The sequence below is a fragment of the Protopterus annectens genome, chromosome 11.part0, assembly GCF_019279795.1.
Source record: "Protopterus annectens isolate FY-2018-M chromosome 11.part0, PAN1.0, whole genome shotgun sequence".
Lineage (NCBI taxonomy): Eukaryota > Metazoa > Chordata > Ceratodontiformes > Protopteridae > Protopterus > Protopterus annectens.
In genome coordinates this window covers 863,582,435-863,602,454 of record NC_056745.1, presented here as the reverse complement: position 1 = coordinate 863,602,454, position 20,020 = coordinate 863,582,435, and the positions used below count along the sequence as shown (strand labels likewise).

The following is a 20,020-nucleotide window of genomic DNA, read 5'->3' as shown; positions in this document are numbered from 1 at the left end:
GAACTTTTGCGAAAAACAGCTTGCGTTATTACGTTTTGGTAAAACGTAATTTCGATGGGTCAAAGTAGACCCAGCCTATTATATTATCGTTAGGTGATTAAGCATTCTATATATATTTTTTCAAATATTTTTATTTTTCTTCTTTTCTTGTTTTGTTTGCATATTTCAATTTCAGTCATTTTATAAGCCACAATTTAGTGTAGAGTTACAGTCATATTTAGGTACTTCTTGTTGCAAGAGAATTTTGTGTTACAACAAAATTATACAATATAGATAACACTCTATATACAATATATACAAGTGATTCATAAAGTCAACTTCTGATTAATATTTGTGTCTCAGTTTATATTCTATTCAAAGCTGCTATATATATGTGGTCTAGATTAAACACGTACTCACAAAAGAATATATCTTATGCCCTTTTTTAGTTTACATTCACAATAATTTGTCTTTTCTCATCTATCTATCATTTTAAAATATAATCCAGGAGAAGACTCTAGTATTTTAGAAAACAGGAATGCTTACTTTGGTTATTCATTATCAATTTATGTGCTGATATATACTTTGTTGCCATACATCTGACAATTTGGTTTGATCTAACCAGTTCTGTGTAATGTACAATTTTACTAAAGAGAAGAGGGTAATTGGAATATGTAAGATTAAGTCTGGGTAACTTTTGAGAGGTGATATGTAAAACTGCAAACTCCCATGATAATGTGGATTTTTGATATCCCATCTTCTCCACTCTCAGTGAGCACCATCATTTATAAATATATTTACAGCTCCAGAAGATGTGAATAGGTCTGCTACTTGTGAGTAGCATCATGGACAGTTTGGTGAAACTTTTGAGTTGAAATTGTTGAGTATTTCTAGGGTAACGTAAGCATTGTTAGTTATCATTAGTTGAGTATACATGATTTCTTAAAAGGGATTCACTGAAATGTTGTTTTGATGGATTTAGATTTTTGCTTGTCAGCAATTTCTTTGAGCTTTTCAACCCAATATTTGGAATACAAAATATATGGTTGATATCTACAAAATATATGGTTGATATCTAAGAGATACTGCAACCCGCGGTGGTGGTGCTGCGGTAGCGTTGTTGCCTCACAGTAAGACGCTGTCCGGTTCAATTCTCAGCTAGAGCGTCTTCTGCGTGGAGACATGTGTGAATGGGTGTACCTTCGTTGAAGGTTGTGCGTCAGGGCTGGTAACTCGGCACGTAAAAATCAACTACCAATCATTAGCGGACCAAAGTTCCGCTGTGGCGACCCCTAACCGGGAAAAGCCGAAAGACACAAACAAACAATCTAAGAGATACTATTGAGATACTATTACCCTATATGTATTACATAGCATTTTTTCCTTAAATTTAGTAAGTTCTATAATGTAAGTATTTATGTCTTTATCGTTTACTTCAAAATCTTCTATTATTGAAGTGCTATATTCTCAAAAAAATCAGCACAAGCAGGTGTCTCCCCAGATATTTAAAATAAAGTGCAAATACAGAAACAGAGAGAAACAGAACTTGAAGAAGGGCACTCTAAGAAAAGGCATGGTAGTTACTAGAAAAGGTGAACTAGATGGGATAATGCAGTGTTCCAAAACCATTTCTGTCCAAAAGGGGTACAGAAAGGTAAGGTAAAAATGGTAATCTAAGGAGGCTTGTTCAGATTGTGGAAAGTTAAAGCAGGAAACACTTGCCTTGGGAAGGCATAGAAGAATATGCAACATCAGCGTTTTGAGACAGGAACTGTGCCATCCACCTCAAGGCAAGCAGTGAAAAAGTATCCCTGAATTAGTAGACTTATAGGAGAGACACAAACTTTAATAAAGCACAACGGGAAGATGATGCTTTGAGTAAGACAAGAGAAAATATAACCAAGATTGTCAGGTAAAATAGTGAACACGATACACTAAGTAGTTTTTCACCTATTCTGAGTTAGAAGATGATCTCTCATAAAAACAGAGAATACATTCCCGAACTAATTGTTTGTACTAAAACATAGCAGGACACCAGTAATAAAGCTAACCCATAATCCCAACAAAACTAACGCACAGGAGTGTTATCCAGGTTTTATAGACCATGTATAATGAAAAGGATCCCTATCATATAATAGAAACCTCATTTCACTGAGACCATAAGACTGAAATTTCACAAAATTTCAAAAGACTGAAAAGTCACTTGACTGAAACCCATAAGAGTGAAGCCCATAATACTCAATTTCAACATACTAAATGTTAAACTGGACCATATAAAACCAGACTAGGTGGGGGGCTATGCCTCCCACTCCCCCCACACACCTCTAAATATACATACTAACTCTAGAATCACACTACAGTGGGGAAAAGGGCATAGTAGTGGCAGCATGTAGACTACTGTAAGGTATGTTCATAGGTTAGTACTAAGCTAACTGCCCTTGTGAGCCTAGCCAATCATCTCTTGTGAGACTCAAACCCTGCACCTTGTGTTTGTAAGGCAAACAACTTAACCATTAGGCCACCCTCCTAACCCCCAAACATATCTTGCAAGGCTCGAACCCAGGACACTGCACACCACAGACAAAGTAATTTACCACTAAGCCATGCCAGATACAAATTCAGATCCAGATTCAGATATGAAAGGTATATGCCCTTTTCCCCACTGTAGTGCAATCCTGGAGTTAGTATATATAGTTGGGGGTGGGGGGTGTAGCACCCCCACCTAGTCTGGTTTTATATGGTCCAGTTTACAATTTAGTATGTTGAAATTCAGTATTATGGGTTTCAGTCAAGTGACTTTCCAGTCTTTTGTAGTTTCAGTCTTATGGTTTCAGCCAAATGCATTTCAGTCAAATGAGGTTTCTATCATATGATAGGGATCCAATGAAACAAAAAAGTTCTGTGCTTCTTATTCAGAATGTCAGAAGCCTTTAGCCTGTCATGAACTACAGAGTCTACTGACTCCAATGCTTACTATACAGATGCCATTCAAATGTACTGCTAAGGACATTGTCAGGACACTGGTAAAATACATCAGTGGGTGTCAGTATGTACTAGAAAAATGTACTACGCCACAAACTTTACAGAAGCTGTGCCATTATGCAAAGAACATGCAAAGAATTCTGCCAGAAAATGGCAATGTTACTGTTGTTACGCTCCACGAGGGGGGGGGGTATCAATAAAAAGATAGTTACTGACTTAGGCATGTTTTAATACCAAGGGTCTTACATCAATTATGCCAGTGATTCAAGGATAAGCAATTACAAACAGCATTATATCATCCTCAGATTGATGGTTTGGTATAGAGCTTCAATAGAACATTGAAAGACATGTTAAGAGAAATAACTGAATCAAATGGTAACAAAACTGAGAACATTTGCTACTCTACTTAGTATTAGTGATGAAGGGGTGAAACAAAATTTAACTGAGTTTATGCTGTGTGGATAGCTGTATGACAAACACTCCAGAAGACCTCTGCTTCATATGCCAAAACAACATGGGAAGAAGAAATAACAATTCCACTTAAAAGTGTTACGGGGCATCACATTAGTCTTCAGGATAGTCTAAATTCAGGTATACCCATGGTAAAGGAAAACAAGCAGGTAGTCCAAGGTACACAACAATAAGTGTACAACAGGATTGCCTTACTTACAGAAATTAACCCAGGCGTCAGGCATTAATATTGGTAACCTCTACAGAGAACACATTTCTGGCAAAGCTATCAGGCTGACATTGAAAAAAGGAATATAACACATTTTGCAGTCATGCATAATGGCCAGGAATATCATATGCTTTTTTCTAATCACAACTACATAGTAATTCAATATACCCTGTCACAGACATTATATTATGCCAGTGATGACAACAAAATGGCATCCTCATTACAGGAATGTGGCATGATGCTACTGGTTTAGATGCGAATAGATAAGCTGTTTACAGTAGAGCTAGGTAGTCATGAAGTTATCAGAGGCAAATTGTAATTCCTTGTATTTACTGCATTGCCTATAAAGTACATTGACAGGACCAGGAAAGACAAAAGTTTAATTTAAAGTAGAATCTATGTATGTGCACAATACACTTTGAAACAGCTTAGAATGAGAAACCATGTGAACCATACTTTCACAGCTTGAAAGGTCATAACTTTGGCAGTTTGATAGGCTGTTGGATGCAAATCTTTTAGTTAAAGAATCAAGTAAAGCAGAAAAACTATCAATGATATATGTAAATGTTTAAATTAGATTATAGTATTAGTTCAGATAACTTGTTTTAGCACAATGGCAAAATGTGAGAATAAGCTAGAATGAAAAAAAAATGTATGTGTGACATACTATATATTAAATTACCTGCTTTGTTCCTAATCTTCAAAACAAATGACTAGAACATAACCACAATAAATACAAAAGCAGTCTTACCTCCTGCATACATGACAGCTAGCATGATGGATGAAATCCATGCTATCTCACTGTACGTGGTACCAAATATCTCCTGAATTTCCTTGAAGAACACAGTGATAGCTTTAGGGAAAGCATAAGAAAACCCAATGGAAATGAATGCTCCAAACACCACGACCCAACCCCAACCTCCATCAGGGGGCGTGTGTCCCTGTGGTCCTCCTGCAGCCATCTAAGCGTCTAGTTCATGAAGATTAATCTGCAGAACAGGAAAATAAACTTCATTTTTTTCCCCTGAAAATAGTGTTTCACATGTTGTCATTTGCTAATTCATAATGCTATCAAATGTAGTTTTACTCCAGGACTGTCCAAATATAGGAAACTGTGTCCACCGAAACATGAGAAATAGCAAATCCTAGGATATTTTTGGACATTAAAAAGCTTACTTTCCTCTAAATACTACTGGAAAGTATGATTCTCCAAACAGAAAGCCATGATACTAATTTATAAACACAGTAATATGAAATAAAACAATGCAAACAACTAAACTTTTGTGACACAGCGTCTTTAATTTGTTATTCTCCCCTGCAGCAGACCATCAGTTACCCTCACTTACTGTGTCTACTGGACCTGCCTGAGCCTCTCTGGGCTCAACACAACCCTAGTCTGTGAGTGGTGATGAAATCATGGCAAGGCATGTGCCCTAACTCCCCTTCCCTTATGGCAGCCTTGGTAGCTCTATGATTAATGTCCTCAAGCAGTGTGTGTGCACTTCTTAAGATGAGCAACCTCCAGGCTATGCTCACAGCACATGCAGCTTGGAGCTGTCCAGACCTGTATGTTGCATATTGCATCAAGCCTTTAGACTGCCTCCCTCTTCCTAGGATGAGTGAGTCAACATCACTCACTCCCATCCACCCCTTCGCTCCATCAGCACCTGAGTTGCGCTAATTGAATATGGGTTATCTGGATTGCAAAAAGGCCTTTATCTCTCTCTGCATAACAAAGATGCTCACAGAGACTTTATTTTGGTAACAAAGTTAAAAACAATTATCTGAAATTAGTGGAGATTATTGTCTGTCCTGCAAAATCTCTAATTTCTGCAATACCGTATTACAGCTAATGAAAATGAGGCTCAGAAAAAAAGTATTCCAGTGGTTTCTGACAAAAGACAAATTATTATAAAAGTAAAATTTACCAGAGATGTAGTATAATGAACATGCAAATGCAGATAGATTGTATCTGTAGCAGGGCACAATGATCCATAAATAAATCTCTACATTTACTGTAACAAAATGCCCTAGAATAATCAGAGCAGCACATCAACAACAGAGCTGAAAATATTAGGCAGCAGACATAGCAATAATCAAATTAAGAAGCACAAGATGACAGAAGAGTTAGGGTGAAGAACAAAATGAAAGTGTGCATGCAATATGTGAAGAAAAATTGCTGGATGCTTTTTTAACAGGCAGGATTACAAATAAAAAATAGACTTCTAATTAATCTATTTCTGAAGTGGAGAAGCGCAACAGTGTAGCATGTAGCAGTGGAGACGCATAGTGCTTGGTTCTCCAGCTCTGTTTTCAGGTGGTGTTCCTTCTGTGCAGGTTATGCATGTCCTTTGTGCGTCTGTGATGGATTTTAGCAAGTGCTCTACTTTCTCCTATCTCCCAAAGACAAGCCATAGGTCAACTGTTAATCTTTAGAAAATATCTATATGCGTGCATACTGAGTGAGAAAGAGTAAGTGTGTGTGTGTGTGTGTGTGTGTGTGTGTGTGTGTGTGTGTGTGTGTGTGTGTGTGTGTGTGTGTGTACGTACATGCGCTCATGTGTGTGTGTGTGTGTGTGTGTGTGTGTGTATGCGTGTGTGTGTACGTACATGCGCACATGCAGGTGAGTGTGTGTGTGTGTGTGTGTGTGTGTGTGTGTGTGTGTGTGTGCGTGAGTGTGTGTGTGTGTGTGTGTGTGTGTGTGTGTGTGTGTGTGTGTGTGTGTGTGTGTGTGTGTGTGTGTGTGTGTGTGTGTGTGCATAAGTGTGTGTGTGTGTGTACGTACATGCGCTCATGTGGGTGAGTGTGTGTGTGTGTGTGTGTGTGTGTGTGTGTGTGTGTGTGTGTGTGTGTGTGTGTGTGTGTGTGTGTGTGTGTGTCTGTGTGTGTGTGTGTGCTTTGCATGTGAACTTGCCTCTGATGGGATTGCAACTCTTACTAGACAAACTTCTTTGCCTTGTAACCACTGAATGCTAAAATGTGTTCCAGATCCCCTTGACCCTATATATTGGAATAGGTAGATAATCAGATAATGAATGAATGAATGAGTTTATAAGAACATTTGTCTCTTTTTGCACCTTACTGACAAAGCCTTCTCTCCCATTTCCTAATATCCAAGGATGGGAGCCGCACACTCCCACATCACCAACAGTTAATATAATCACCTTCAAAACTGGTGCATTTTAAAAAAGTTGATATTTGCCTGCAGTGATCAGAGAAAATGTGTTTTTCAACAAAATAACCCTCTTCAGCTGTTTTCGCTATGTTCAGCAAACTTATTTTCAAAATGGCAGTTTTGCTGAACTGTCCAACACATAACACTGAATCTGTTATTGTGCTCTTGTAAATTGAACTGATGGTGGCAGAGATACCCACTCAGAAAATGAATTTACAAGAAAATAGATCAATCATAAATAGAGGCACCAATCACTCTGCTTTTTGATACAGGATGCAAAACAAAACAAAAATCATATCTACTGGACTTCTGTAGTCTCAGACATAGTTGTGCTGCTACAAGACAAATGAGAAATCCTGAAAGAGACAGGCAATGAAATGTGATCACCCCAAGGCTGTATCAGATTCAAAGGAATTTTGACACTCATAATACTAGAATTTAATTCTCATACTACATTCCCCATTTACTATTTATTTATTAAGTGTCATTTACACAGTGTAAACATTATGCTGTGAATTCCAAACATTTTTAACTATGATTTCAAGCTTTCAAGCAGTGCAAGACTGTTTCTAATACAAATAAGAGATGGGGTAGATGCTGCAGCTATAATAACTTGCAAAAGTAGGAGTTATGAAGAAATGTATTCCAGACTTTCTAGTTTTGATACTGAGGGTAAAGCCTGAGGGATCAAACCCACTGACCAGAAGACAATAAATCTAGCATGATTGCCACTAGTGGACGGTATTGTAACTATTATCCCATGGATAAAACTCTTGTTTTTTTTTACTGGTATTCGTTCGCCTCATGCACATTTATCTATGTTACTGTACACTACCATAGTTAAGCTTGCTCAGCAGTTGAAATGTTTTTGTTGAATAGAATGTGGTGATCACTGGCCTCTTCATTGCGTGTTTTACTTTTCTTGAGAAGAGTTTCTTTTATGTGTGTAAAAGGGAGTGTAGTGTAGAGTTTGCAAAATATGTGAATATGTTGGAGTTACTGTAGGTTATGCCTTAGCAGTTGCATGTCTCATAGTGTGAGCAATAATTTGAGTTTCTTCTGTCTAGGTACTTCCTGATTACATTAAGAATGCAATGCTTTCATTTTTTAAATGGGGTTTGGTTTTATTTAGCATGTTTTAAGACAGTTACATTACTGCATGTTTTAATTGTGTTATGAGGTAAAGGACCAGAATGTTATATGGTCTCATCTGAAACTAATCTTGACTTTATGCAATATTAACTCCTTCAGAGTCAGTGAATGACTGGTTCAACCTTCACAGCTCTTGGCACAATATAAGTAACTACTCTGCACTAAAAGATGGCAAGTGGAGGATGCATGTGATTTGAAGGGTTCAGATTTACAGATGTGCTTAAATGGTTCAATGTATTCATTAGCCATATAGCCACTACAACATGAAAATGCAGTTAGGGACCTTGGAACAGGAGTTGATCACTACCTTTCTTTTGATCATCATGTGGCAAAATTAGCAAGAAAAACCTTCCATACTGTACAGCTAATTGCTTAGGGAATATCAGGAGTTAAAGAGATCATTGTTCCCTTATATTCAGCATTGATGAGGCTGCACAATGTCCCCTTTGGGATGCACCTCACTCTACATATCAAACCACTAGAAACGGACCAGAGATTTCTAACTACAAAGGTCATGTTCTGAATGAACCTGAGCTACAAAGAGGGTATAGAAGCAGTGTTTATTTTATTATTATTCATTTTCCCTATAAGCTTTTAGGAGAGATCTATGCCTTGCTTTCTGTGTCACTACAGACCCAGTTATACCAGATCTCTTATATCTCTGCAAATCTAATAGGGTCACAAATAGCAAAACCAAGGACCTAAATCATCACCACCAGATAAATACAAGGGAATAGACAGATTCATCATGCAGTGTTTCCCCCACCTCTGTAACTGACTGGCCAAGCAGAATAAACAATGAGCACATTATCAGCCTTCCAACAAAAGCTGGGTGAATGTAGAGGTACCCACAAACTCCAGGGTTGAATGGCATACCCCTCCTGGACAAAGGCGTATGTCCTAATGGTGTGCACAGGACAGGTGTATATGTTTGTGAGACCCAGTTGCCTTGAAATTCCTATGAACCCGACTAGAAATCATCCTAACCTCTCCATTATAAACATTAAATCTTTGTTAAGTATTGGCATTTCTGGTACTTGCTCGGAACGTATAAGCTTTCATAGAGTGTATTGCATTGCGCTCTTTGAGTATTCCACTGTGGCAGGGTTCTATAAATTGTTTTGTATTTAATCATGCTTTTTTTGATTTTTAAAACTGAGCCAAGAGATCAATACAGGAATCTGTCACAATCATTACAGTAGAGAAAAGCAATTAGAAACAAACACAGAATTTAAATGTGTAAGCATGAGTTAAGTATGGCAATGACTAGGCCATCACTAATACAGATTTTTCCATTTGCTCACCAAAACAGTATTAGTAAAAGCAAATCACACTTTTTTTCAAAGTCCTAAAGACGTTACTTAATATAAGAGACAAAAGAATGGCATTGTTTCCACTTCTGTCTCACCTTTTCCAAGACTGTCTTTCAGAATACCAGACCCTGACATTCATTAAAACAGGGTGACTCATTTCTGTGTTTGAGTTTTATGAGCTATTCAGAAGAAGATGCTCAAGAGAATTGTTTTTGTTTTCCCCTATTTAAATGTGGAAATATTACATGAGCAGAGTTTGAGATGGCGACGTCTGAATTGTTAGCTGTCTGTCATAATCACTGTGGTAAAATGAGAAGAGAAATCTCTTAACTTTGGCTGTAAAAAGCCTGTCATGTATTGCCTGGTTCCTACAGTAAATTGCTCATTACACTTCTAAATCAGACATGAGCACTGTTGGAGACAGATGATTCATGAGTAAACTGGAAAAAAAACATTATCTGCTTATTACATTCACGAAAATGCAGTAAGGTGACACAAATGTTAAGAGCAGTACTTGAATCAATGGTGGATCTAGAAATTCACAAGAACAGAAACATCTATAGTCCTGATAAATCAGTTAAGTGTTTGTCAGGCAAAACCTCTTCTTTCCATGCAGGAGGCGTTGGTTTTTATTGGAAGTATGCATGTCCTGTGCCAAGATTCTGGGCCTGACATTGAAACGACATTAGACTTAGACATACCACAGCTTCTCCTTCCACATACAAGCTACACATATGTAGTTTTTGATTTATGGGAACTATATAAGTGCTACATTAACAGTAAGCTATAATAGAACAACTATCTAACCTTATCAATCAGTTAGCAGTATCATGTTGGGAGGGCTCCACAGGCCATGTATTGAAGAGTAGTGACAGGACTTGACATTATGTAACATCAAAAAATAAATAAATAAATGAGCCAAGTAATTTGTCCTACACAGCGTATCTTTGCAGAATAATTGCTTTTAATCCTTTTGATCCCAGCTCTGTTGTGGTCATGTTTAATGAGCCTCCCATTTATCCGTATCACTCACCATCACCTGATATCTGAAAAAGTCAAGAGGGAAAGGAAAGGGGTCATTTTTGCTCCAGGAGGCACTGCTGTGCAAAATCTACATTAACACCTTCCGTAAGGACTGGTGAACAAGAACTGGTCTTTTGCTTCTGTCTCTCCCTGGTTGGATACACTGGCACCTGGCTCACCTAGTCAAACCAGGTCATTTGGGACACAGTCAAAAGCAGAAAATATGTCTCACAAAGTACACTCTCCCTTGGTAAAAAGTTTTGTACAGAAATAAAGGAAAGGTAATTTGGATATTTTTTCATGGGGTGTTATATTAAAGACTATCAGAACCATTCTGTCATGTCAAGAATCCCTGAAACTGAGAAGAATTATTACCTGACAACTTTTATGTAGTTGGTTAGGCTCCATTATTATGAAATACAACTTTTGTTTTCTAATCCCATAATTTACTAAGATTAAGAGATAAATCATTCTTTCTAAAATAATTGCTTAAAACGTATGTTTAGTTTTCACAGATTAACACTCTTCTGTAACTAAAGCAGTATTTTATGTACTTCTAATTTGTTGGGAGAAATGTTTTGTCACTGTATATCCTTTATAAAACAATGATTCTGTGGCTAAACAAAAACTGAGACTTCTATGGTCTATTAAGAATTATTTCTTCAACTTGTTTTTTGTCAAGTCTGATATATTCAATAGACAACCTGATAAAAGATTTATAAGACTTCCTGAAGTTTGGAAAACTTAGAGCTGCAGTAGATAATGGGATGAAGGAGCAGCAGCAATATGCATGGGTCAGTAAAGGGATTTGCTCTCATTAAAATCGTCACCATCACCATCATCATCATCATCATCAACATCCTTTTTTTCCCCATTTTATGCATGGGATTGTGGTGTTGTGTTAACTGTCACTGTCTCTCTTTACTTAATGCAATACACATACCTTCTTCGACACTCATGCCTGTCATAGATCTTCTCTCACACAATCCATCCACCTCTTTGGTGGATGCCCTCATTTCCTCTTGCCTTATTCGCCTGTCCCAAATTTTCTTCACCAGATTGTCTTTTCTTTTCATGCACATGTTCCCAAACCACTGTAATCTGTCCTTCTTGATGTTTTCTGAAATTAGAACTACTTTGGCTTCTGTTTGTATGCCTTCATTCCTTAATCTATCCCACAGTGTGCATCCTACACCCCATCAAAGGCACTTCATTTCCATCACCTCTAGCATCCTCATCTGCTCTGCCTATACTGCCCAGGTTTCTGTAGCACATACTTGCACTGGTTGCATCATTGCTTTGAACACCTTACTTTTTAGCTTCTTTGGCATTCTTCTGTCATACACTATACCTGCAACTCTGTGCCAGTTGGCTGCAGCCCCACTGATTCTGACTTTGACCTCTTCATTCAGACTTCCCATCTCCTCAACCACCCACTCCTCCCAGATACTTCTAGCTGTTAACCTGTTCCACTATCTTCCCTGCTATCTGAATTATCTGCTTCTTCTGATTTTCCCAATTTGTTGTCATTACCATTGTCTTATCTCTACTTAATTTCATCCCATGTGTCTTCAGTTTTGCATTCCATTTCCCTATTCTTTGCTGAAATTCTTGCTCAGAGTCTGTCTGTAATGCCACATCATCTGCATACAGCAACTTTGATGATCTGTCCCTTCCAACTTGCTTGCTAATGTAATACATAACCAGTATAAACAGCAGTGGGCTTAGAGTTGAACCCTGATGCACGACAACTCCCACTGGGAACCCCTCTTTGAGATCGAGCACTGTTTGCACTCCAGTCATTGAGTACTTGTAGATAGCCTGCCCTAATTCTACCAATGTTTCTGGGACTTTGAGCCATCATAGGATTGACCAATTATTTAAAAAAAATCATTGCATTCCCCAGTTGCCTTTCCAGTTTCAAGTGACTAGGTTGTGAGTCACAACCCATATTCCAAGGATGAAGCAGGAGATATAGACAATTAAGTGCAATACATCAGTTCTTAGAGTTTATGTCTCTGTTGAAATGACATATTTATTAGTGTCTGGATTTCTACGGAAACTGAGCATTTTTAATAACATTTCTCTAATATTATGCCAGTATTTCAATGTCCGCAGACACTGAAATGAAATAAATGTTCTTTTTAGTGTCTGTGGACACTGAAATGCATACAGCAGCAGGAAAGCAATGCAGGGGGTGTGTGACAGGTTCTGAGACGCACCCCCTGCATTGTAAAAGTGCCGTATGACACCTCATAACCTGCTAGAGCAGGAAATGTGTACAAAGGGACAAATAATGGGGGATAAAGCCTTGAAAAGGGTGACATCTTACATATTGCCCTCACAAACTTAGAAAGTTGATAGACAACAGGTCATGCATTAGCATTAATTTCCGAAGGATAGAAGTCTGAAAGTCAAATGTATGCCAATATTCCCTGACAGCAGTCCATGTGGACAAAGGTACAAATAAAATATTAAAAATAGGGACACCACTTAAATATTGCCCTTACAATCCTAGAAAGTTAACAGAAAACAGAATATGTATTAGCATGAATCTCTGAAGGATAGAAGCCTGAAAGCCAAATGTATGCCATTATTTCCTGACTGCAGTCCTCAATGACTTGTCAGAACACTGCAATACTCCATATATAACATGATGGAGAGATGAAAAGTCAGCAAGCAAAGGAGAGTAGTAGTCCTGAAAATGAATTAATCGTCATGTCTTGGTGAGTACCTTCGCAAGGTGGACCCTGTTTTTCACAAAATCTCACCAAGGTGACACTGATATATACACTGTATTTATATAGCATATATCATTGACAGAAGTAAATCAAAAATAAAAAAGATAGCTGGGTGCACAAGACCCAGGATAAAAAAGTGCCCAATCCTTTTAGGCGCACTGGAGCCAGGACTGGAAAAAATGACAGTGTAGAATCCTCAAAGCATGGAAACATTCCTACAATGGGGCCAGGTCAGGCTCAGGGGGAGGATGCCCCCCCCATTGTAGAAGGAAGTAGCAGTTCACAAAAATGACAAAAATTGATTGGCCAAAGAAGAGCCATAAAGACGACAGAGTGGACTTTTGAGGATAAGAAAGAAATGATGTATTGTTACTATTATGCAAAAATCCCAGAATTTCCAGATGCAAGATATAAAAATGATTAAGAGAGAAATTATGGGAAAGAAAAATACTTCTGCAAGAAAAACTGTCACAAGCTTCAAATAAAAATGTGTGTTCAGTAATACAACAGGCTTTTGAAAAACAATATATAGATCAAGAAACTTTGATCCCTTTGGAAAAAGAAGCATCTGAGGAAGTGAGAAAATATAAATAACAAAACCTAGAGATATTTGAAAAATATAAAAAAGAAATATGGACATGGGAAAGAAAGAGAGATTTGATATGGTGCAATATTTATGCAAAGGAGAAAGTCAAGTTAATTAATATAAAGAAGGCAGTCTCAAAGATATTCAAAGAGAAATACAGGCAAAGGCATCCAGATATGGAAAATTTCACAATAAAAAGATTAACAGCACAAAGATGTAATATAGAAACGATGATTGGTAAAGCAGAAGTTAAAGAAATAGAAGTTGAAGTTATGGAGTGCCTGCAAAGTGAAGCGTTTAGTGTAGAAGGTCTAAAACAGACAACATCACAGCATGATGGAGTGAGTTCCCCAAAATAAGGAAAAGCAAAAAGATCAGGAGATGTGTGAAAAATAAATATGGACAGGGGAAAGGAAAAGAGATTTAATATGGTGTAATATTTATGCAAAGGAGAAAACAAAACTAATCAATACAAAAAGAGCAGCACCAAGGATATTTGAAGAAAAATATAGGGAAAGGAATTTGGATATGGGAAACTTTACAATACAAAACAATAAGACTAAGAGAAAACGTAGAAAAAGAGATTAGTAATGGAGAAGTCAAAGAAATAGAAACTGAGGTTATGGAACAGCTGCAAAGAGAAGGATTCATTGTAGTAACTCAAATACAGAAAGTACCACAACAGGATAAAGCAATTGATATCCCAATTAAAGGGAAACCAGTGGAACAGGAAGCAATTAGTCAGGTGCCATATCAAGATATTTTGCAGCCTTTCACAGGAAACCAGTATAAACATTCATTTGAAGCTAGACAGCAAGGAAAGGAACAAGAAACTGTGGAAACTGACGCAGTCAATGTCGAGGAGTGATAGGCCAGTGAGTTCCCGTATGACAGAACAGAAGACACAGGATGAAATTGAAAAGAATGTTCCACAGGAAGATGCTATAGAACTTTCTATAGAATGCACGCAGGAAACGGAGAACAAGGGATGTCAGTATGGAAGAAAATGAGTTAAGAGAAGAGTTGCTTGATTTAATAGACAAAGACAGATATACCAAGATCAATTAGAGAAAACGACTGCAGAATGTTAATAAAACCCCAAAAGACAGAAGCTTGATAAAACAAATGAACACAGTAATTAGGACTGTCCATAGAGACCCATGCGATATAACAGAAGTAAACAGAATATATTACTGTGATGCTAAATTAATAACTGATAAAGTTCTACCGCAGGAACACAGGGTAGCGAGGGAAAAGGGGGCAAAGCGAATACCATTATGGAAATATCGAATAGAGAAAACTACAAAGTAGCTAAGACAAGAAGTGTCATTGTTAGAAGATTATAGAAGAGGGAATAGATCAATAAAAATACTAAGAAAGATAGATGTGATAAAAGCAATGTGCAGTATTAGAACAGACCAGGATCTATTATGCACTATTGGAGATAACAAACTAAAAATTTCAAAACAGGCAGAAAGACTTAGAAGATACGAAGATAAATATAAGGGAAAAGCACAAAATAAGCAATTTATTGATGACCCAAAAAAAGTTTTATAGAGAATTGGGAAATAAGGTAAAAGGAATTGAAAGACCGCCAAAAAAAAGAGGAAGTAGATACATTTTGGAGAAGTATCTATGAAGATCCTGTGGAACATAACTAAGATGCTAAACGATTAGAAGAAGTAAAAGAAAGAATAAGACGTTTAAAGGTGCAGGATATGAAATGGGATGAAACAACAACCAGAGAGATAGAAACAAAGTTGAGAAAAGCTTCTAACTGGAAAACCCCAGGCCCAGATGCAGTACCTAACTTTTGGCTTAAAGTATTAACTTATTTGCACGAGGATTTAGCCAGGAGTACGAACTATTTATATGTGCACGTCGAACACACACTGCACTGGTTAACAACAGGAAAAACAATGCTCTTACTTAAGAGTGAACCTGCAAGCTACCCTAAACATTATAGGCCAATAACTTGTCTTCCAATGACGTATAAACTATACATGGGAATTGACGCCGACAGAGTTTATAATCATTTAGAAGAAAACTCAATTATGGCAGTAGAACAAAAGGGCAATAAAAGAAAGTCATATGGAACAAAGGATCATTTGTTGTTAAACAAAGTTACAGGGAACTGTAAGAAGGGGAAGAATCTAAGTATGGCATGGATTGACTACAAAAAAGCATTTGATTGTATCCCACATTCATGGATAAAAGAGTGCTTAAAAATTTATAAGATACACCCTACACTGATTGACTACATTACAGTAACCATGAAACAGTGGCAGACCACTTTGCAATTAAGCCATGATAAAGGACAGATTATTATCCCAGAGATAAAAATTCAAAGGGGGGATATTCCAGGGTGACTCTTTGTCACCGTTGCTATTCTGCCTTGCCATTAATCCATTAAGCTGTTTACTTAACAGCTTAGGCCATGGCTACAATTTGCCTCCTAGAAAACAACAAAGTCTAATGATTTCTCATCTTCTCTTTGTCAATGATTTAAAACAATATAGCTAATCAGATGGGGAACTGAAAGCACACCTGCAGGTTGTCAAAACTTTTTCAGAGGATATTGGAATGTCATTTGGTCTTGATAAATGTGCAAAAGCAACCTTTATAAAAGGAAAACTGCAGCACCAGGAAAACATCAGTTTGGGACAAGAATGTGATACAAAGGAACTTGAGCAAGAGGGAGTGTATAAATACTTGGGAAATGATGAAGGATCAGCAATAGAACATGAACAAATGTGAATAAAACTCAGTAGGGAGTACTTTAGAAGACTTAAATTAATCCTAAAAACAGCATTGACATCTAGGGACAAGATCCAAGCTATAAATCAATTTGCTCTTTCTGTCCTAACTTATAGTTTTGGAGTGATTGACTGGCCCCAAAAAGTGTTGGATAGACTGGATATTAAAACAAGAAATATGCTTCATGCTTACCAAATGATTTATAAAAATCAGTGTATACCATGATTATATATTCCCTGTTCCGAAGGAGGGATGAAACTGATTACATATATAGATCTGCAATCGTGGGAGTCCACACATATCTACTGACCTCACAAGATCCAAAGTAGTGAAAGTTTTGAAACATGAGGAGAATAAATCTAAGATGACATCTCTGCTTAATTTAGCAGAAGCATATTGACGTCAATCAGGAATGGAAATCAAACTGTGCTAAAAAGCAAAAGAAAGAATATAAGGTGAAGGACCAGATAAGAAGGCAAGAAATGTGGAAAAAACATAAATATAGTTGAAAGTATAGAAAACTTCTGGAAGAACCTCATGTTGATGAAGAATGAATGCAGGAATGATTAAGGGGAGGTGAATTCACATTAAGAAATGAAAGGTTAATATTGGCAGCCCAAGACAGTGGGCTATGTACACGCTGGTTTACAAAGTCCATTGAACATGTGGGAGAAACAGACATATGTAGGTTTTGTAAAACCAAATTGGAAACAGTCACACACCTTGTTGCTGGTTGAGACGCACTAATGACAGAGGGACTGCATACTGAAAGGCATAATAATATGGCGAGACTGTTACACTGAAAATTGTGCAAACATTATGGTATCTAAGTGGCTGAAAAACACTGGAAACATAAGCTACAAAGAATCATAGAAAATGATGAAGTTTATATCACCAACAATTCAAAAGATAGATGCTAGAAAACTGGATATAGTGGTCCACGAAAAGAAGACAAAAGTAGCATTGATCATTGAAATCGCCACACCCAGTGACTACATTGTCTTGCGTACAGAGAGACACAAAGTCATAAAATACCTTGCTCTGCAGGCAGAAATGAGAGCCATGTGGAAGAAAGATACCTAGACAGTTCCAGTAGTAGTAGGAGCAACTGGGCTTATAAAAAAGAATTTATAATTGTATTTAGATATGTTACCAATTCATGTAACACCACATGAATTGCAGAAGGAGTCATTACTAGGCACATTGCAGGTGCTGCGAAGAGCACTTTTGGCTAACATCAAAGAGTGAAACAATACTAATTTCATGAACTTTAATCGTACTTTGACTTAGGAATGGGGTCCATTCCTGTCATGCTATTAGAAACCAAAAAGACTTAGAGAAATTTAAAAAACAGAAATAACATACTAATATAATAATAACATTATTATTTTTTTTTTGGCTAAGGAATGTTTAAGCATAGCTAAGAGGGTGTGCGCGTTATAGCCCTATGCTTAGCATAGCTTAAACAACCCATAGGAGATAAATGCAAATATTCAACTGAAATTCCCAAGCTGACAAGAGTGTAGTGGTTAGAGTCCCAGCTTTATATGCAGGAGTTCATGGTTAAAGTACCAAAACAGGCAAGTTATTTTTATATGGGAAAGCAGTGTTAAAATTATTTTTTTAAACGTAAATTATATAGTAACTGTTTTTTGTCAACCAGGGTAGTGTAGCTGGTGTAAAATGGAAGTGTGAGTGCATATAACATGTGAAACCACCCATGTGTACACAAGTGTCCCATACAGTATTCTCACACCCCTTGGCAATGTAAGGAAAGCACATAGAGGGATGTCATGTAAAGTAAATCATATACACTTAATAACTAAAGTCAATATTCTGATATATTTAATAAATGAAAAGTGAGCAATGGTTAGCAATGCTCAGCAGGTGTAACCATTGCTAAAACGTGAATGCTAAGCAGCAGGTACCGCAGCTAAGCAGATTTGTGCACTGTTAAACAGTGCTCAACAACTTCTCCTTTAAGCAGTGTTAAAACTGTCTCATTTTCCAATGACAGCAAATGGCGGGAATATCGCACTATTTAAATGGCGCAGGTGGGAATACAGCCATAATCTGTTATAGGTTCATAGGTTCAGAAATGTGTACTAGGCTAATGGCCCTGGAGCCTTTACCAGCCTAGCCCATAAGATTACCCTAGCATCGTGCCACCCAAACCTTAGTTCCCAGTGCCTCTGTCGAGTACAGCCACTGGAGTGATCCCCGGGGTGAATTTTCTATTTCCCATCCACTCATCAAGATTTCTTTGAAGAGGGCCAGTGAGGTGCTCTTTTTGACATATATGAAAAGTCTATTCCATAGCATGGGCAGTCTCTGGGTTATGAACCTATCCCTCCAGCATGCTCTGTTGATTGTGGTAATGAGGTTGAGGTCTCTGGAGCGTGTGGTTCGGAGGGATTGGGATTCCTTTAGATGTAATATTTCTAACAAAGCAGGGTCAGACATGGCTTTGTAAGTCAAGCAGAGATTGACTCTAAGTAGGCAATATGAGACAGAGAATAGTTGGAGTTTTTTGAGTCTCTCCCTATAGGACAAGTGTTTAAGGCCTAGAATACTCTTTGTGAGGTACTTTTGCAGCCTCTCCAGTTGCTGCAGGTGTCTAGTGAGGTACATGCCAAATGGGGCATTGTACTCGATGACTGGCCTAATGAGGGAAGAGTAGAGGGACACAATGACCTCTTTCTTCCTGGATGCAAAACCCTTGGTAATGAGATGTGCCACACAGAAGGACTTTCTGACCACAGTGGCAATGTGGTGGTCAAAAAAGAGGTTGCTGTCAACCTGTGTTTCCAGATCTCTTATAACGGCTTCTGTGTTCAGTGGATTACCATCGATGTGGTAATTCATGGGAACTGGGATTTTCCCAAAGGGGATGACGACAAATTTTTTGGCACTGAGCTTAAGGCCATGGTTCTGACACCAGTCGTTCGTCTCAGTGAGGCCTTTCTGTGGGATGTCAACATCACTTGGGGGCTCAGTTTTGAGATTTTTTACTGGTTAATTGGGTAATTTGTTTAAAAGCCTTTTCTGATTGCTTGTAGTCATCTAAAGCTGTTTTAAGTGTATTTTTTACTGTTTGCAGTCATTTAAAGCTGTTTTATGTGTATTTTTTACTGTTTTTGCCTTATCTTTTCAAAAACATTTTTGCTTGTTTCCCACCTTTCTAAGCTAGTATAGACCAGTTTTCAGGCTAGTGCTGAATTCAGGGCTGTGTTACAAGTTTCTGAGTTGCCCATACCTTACTTGGATAGAAGGAGGTTTCTCTGTTCACCTATGAGAGAGGGAGCTTTGAGCAGCCATTTGTCCCTGGAGGAGTGGCTCCAGCCCAGACGTTAGTAGATTATAGGCTATTTTGGGCTAATTTCTATCTCTTTCATTTCCCTGCTGTAAAAACCGTGGTCGCACAGTTTTGCACGTCTGGGCAATGCCGGTTAGCTAGGGTTAAATTATTCACGGTTCCACCAAGTCTCCTCTTCAGTCTTTCCCTCGAAAGTAGTCTAACTCTTAACCTAAGCACTTAAAAAGCATCCTACAGTCCAGCACTTGTTCAGACCTAATAGCAAGCACTAATATACCCCGACACTTGATTTCCCAGCAGGGCAACGCTCATTATT

At 37.8% G+C, this 20,020-nt stretch overlaps 1 protein-coding gene across 5 annotated transcripts in view; it reads right to left on the bottom strand.

Annotated features, from left to right (window-relative positions):
* Positions 1-20,020, bottom strand: part of SLC16A7 (solute carrier family 16 member 7) — a 1,124,843-nt gene that overhangs the window by 499,377 nt on the left and 605,446 nt on the right. For all 5 annotated transcript variants that reach the window (XM_044088276.1, XM_044088278.1, XM_044088279.1 and 2 more), the window contains one exon: positions 4,392-4,629. In XM_044088276.1, the coding sequence (XP_043944211.1) occupies positions 4,392-4,602 (211 nt within the window). In that variant the 5' untranslated portion in view covers positions 4,603-4,629. The remainder of the gene's footprint in view (positions 1-4,391; positions 4,630-20,020) is intronic.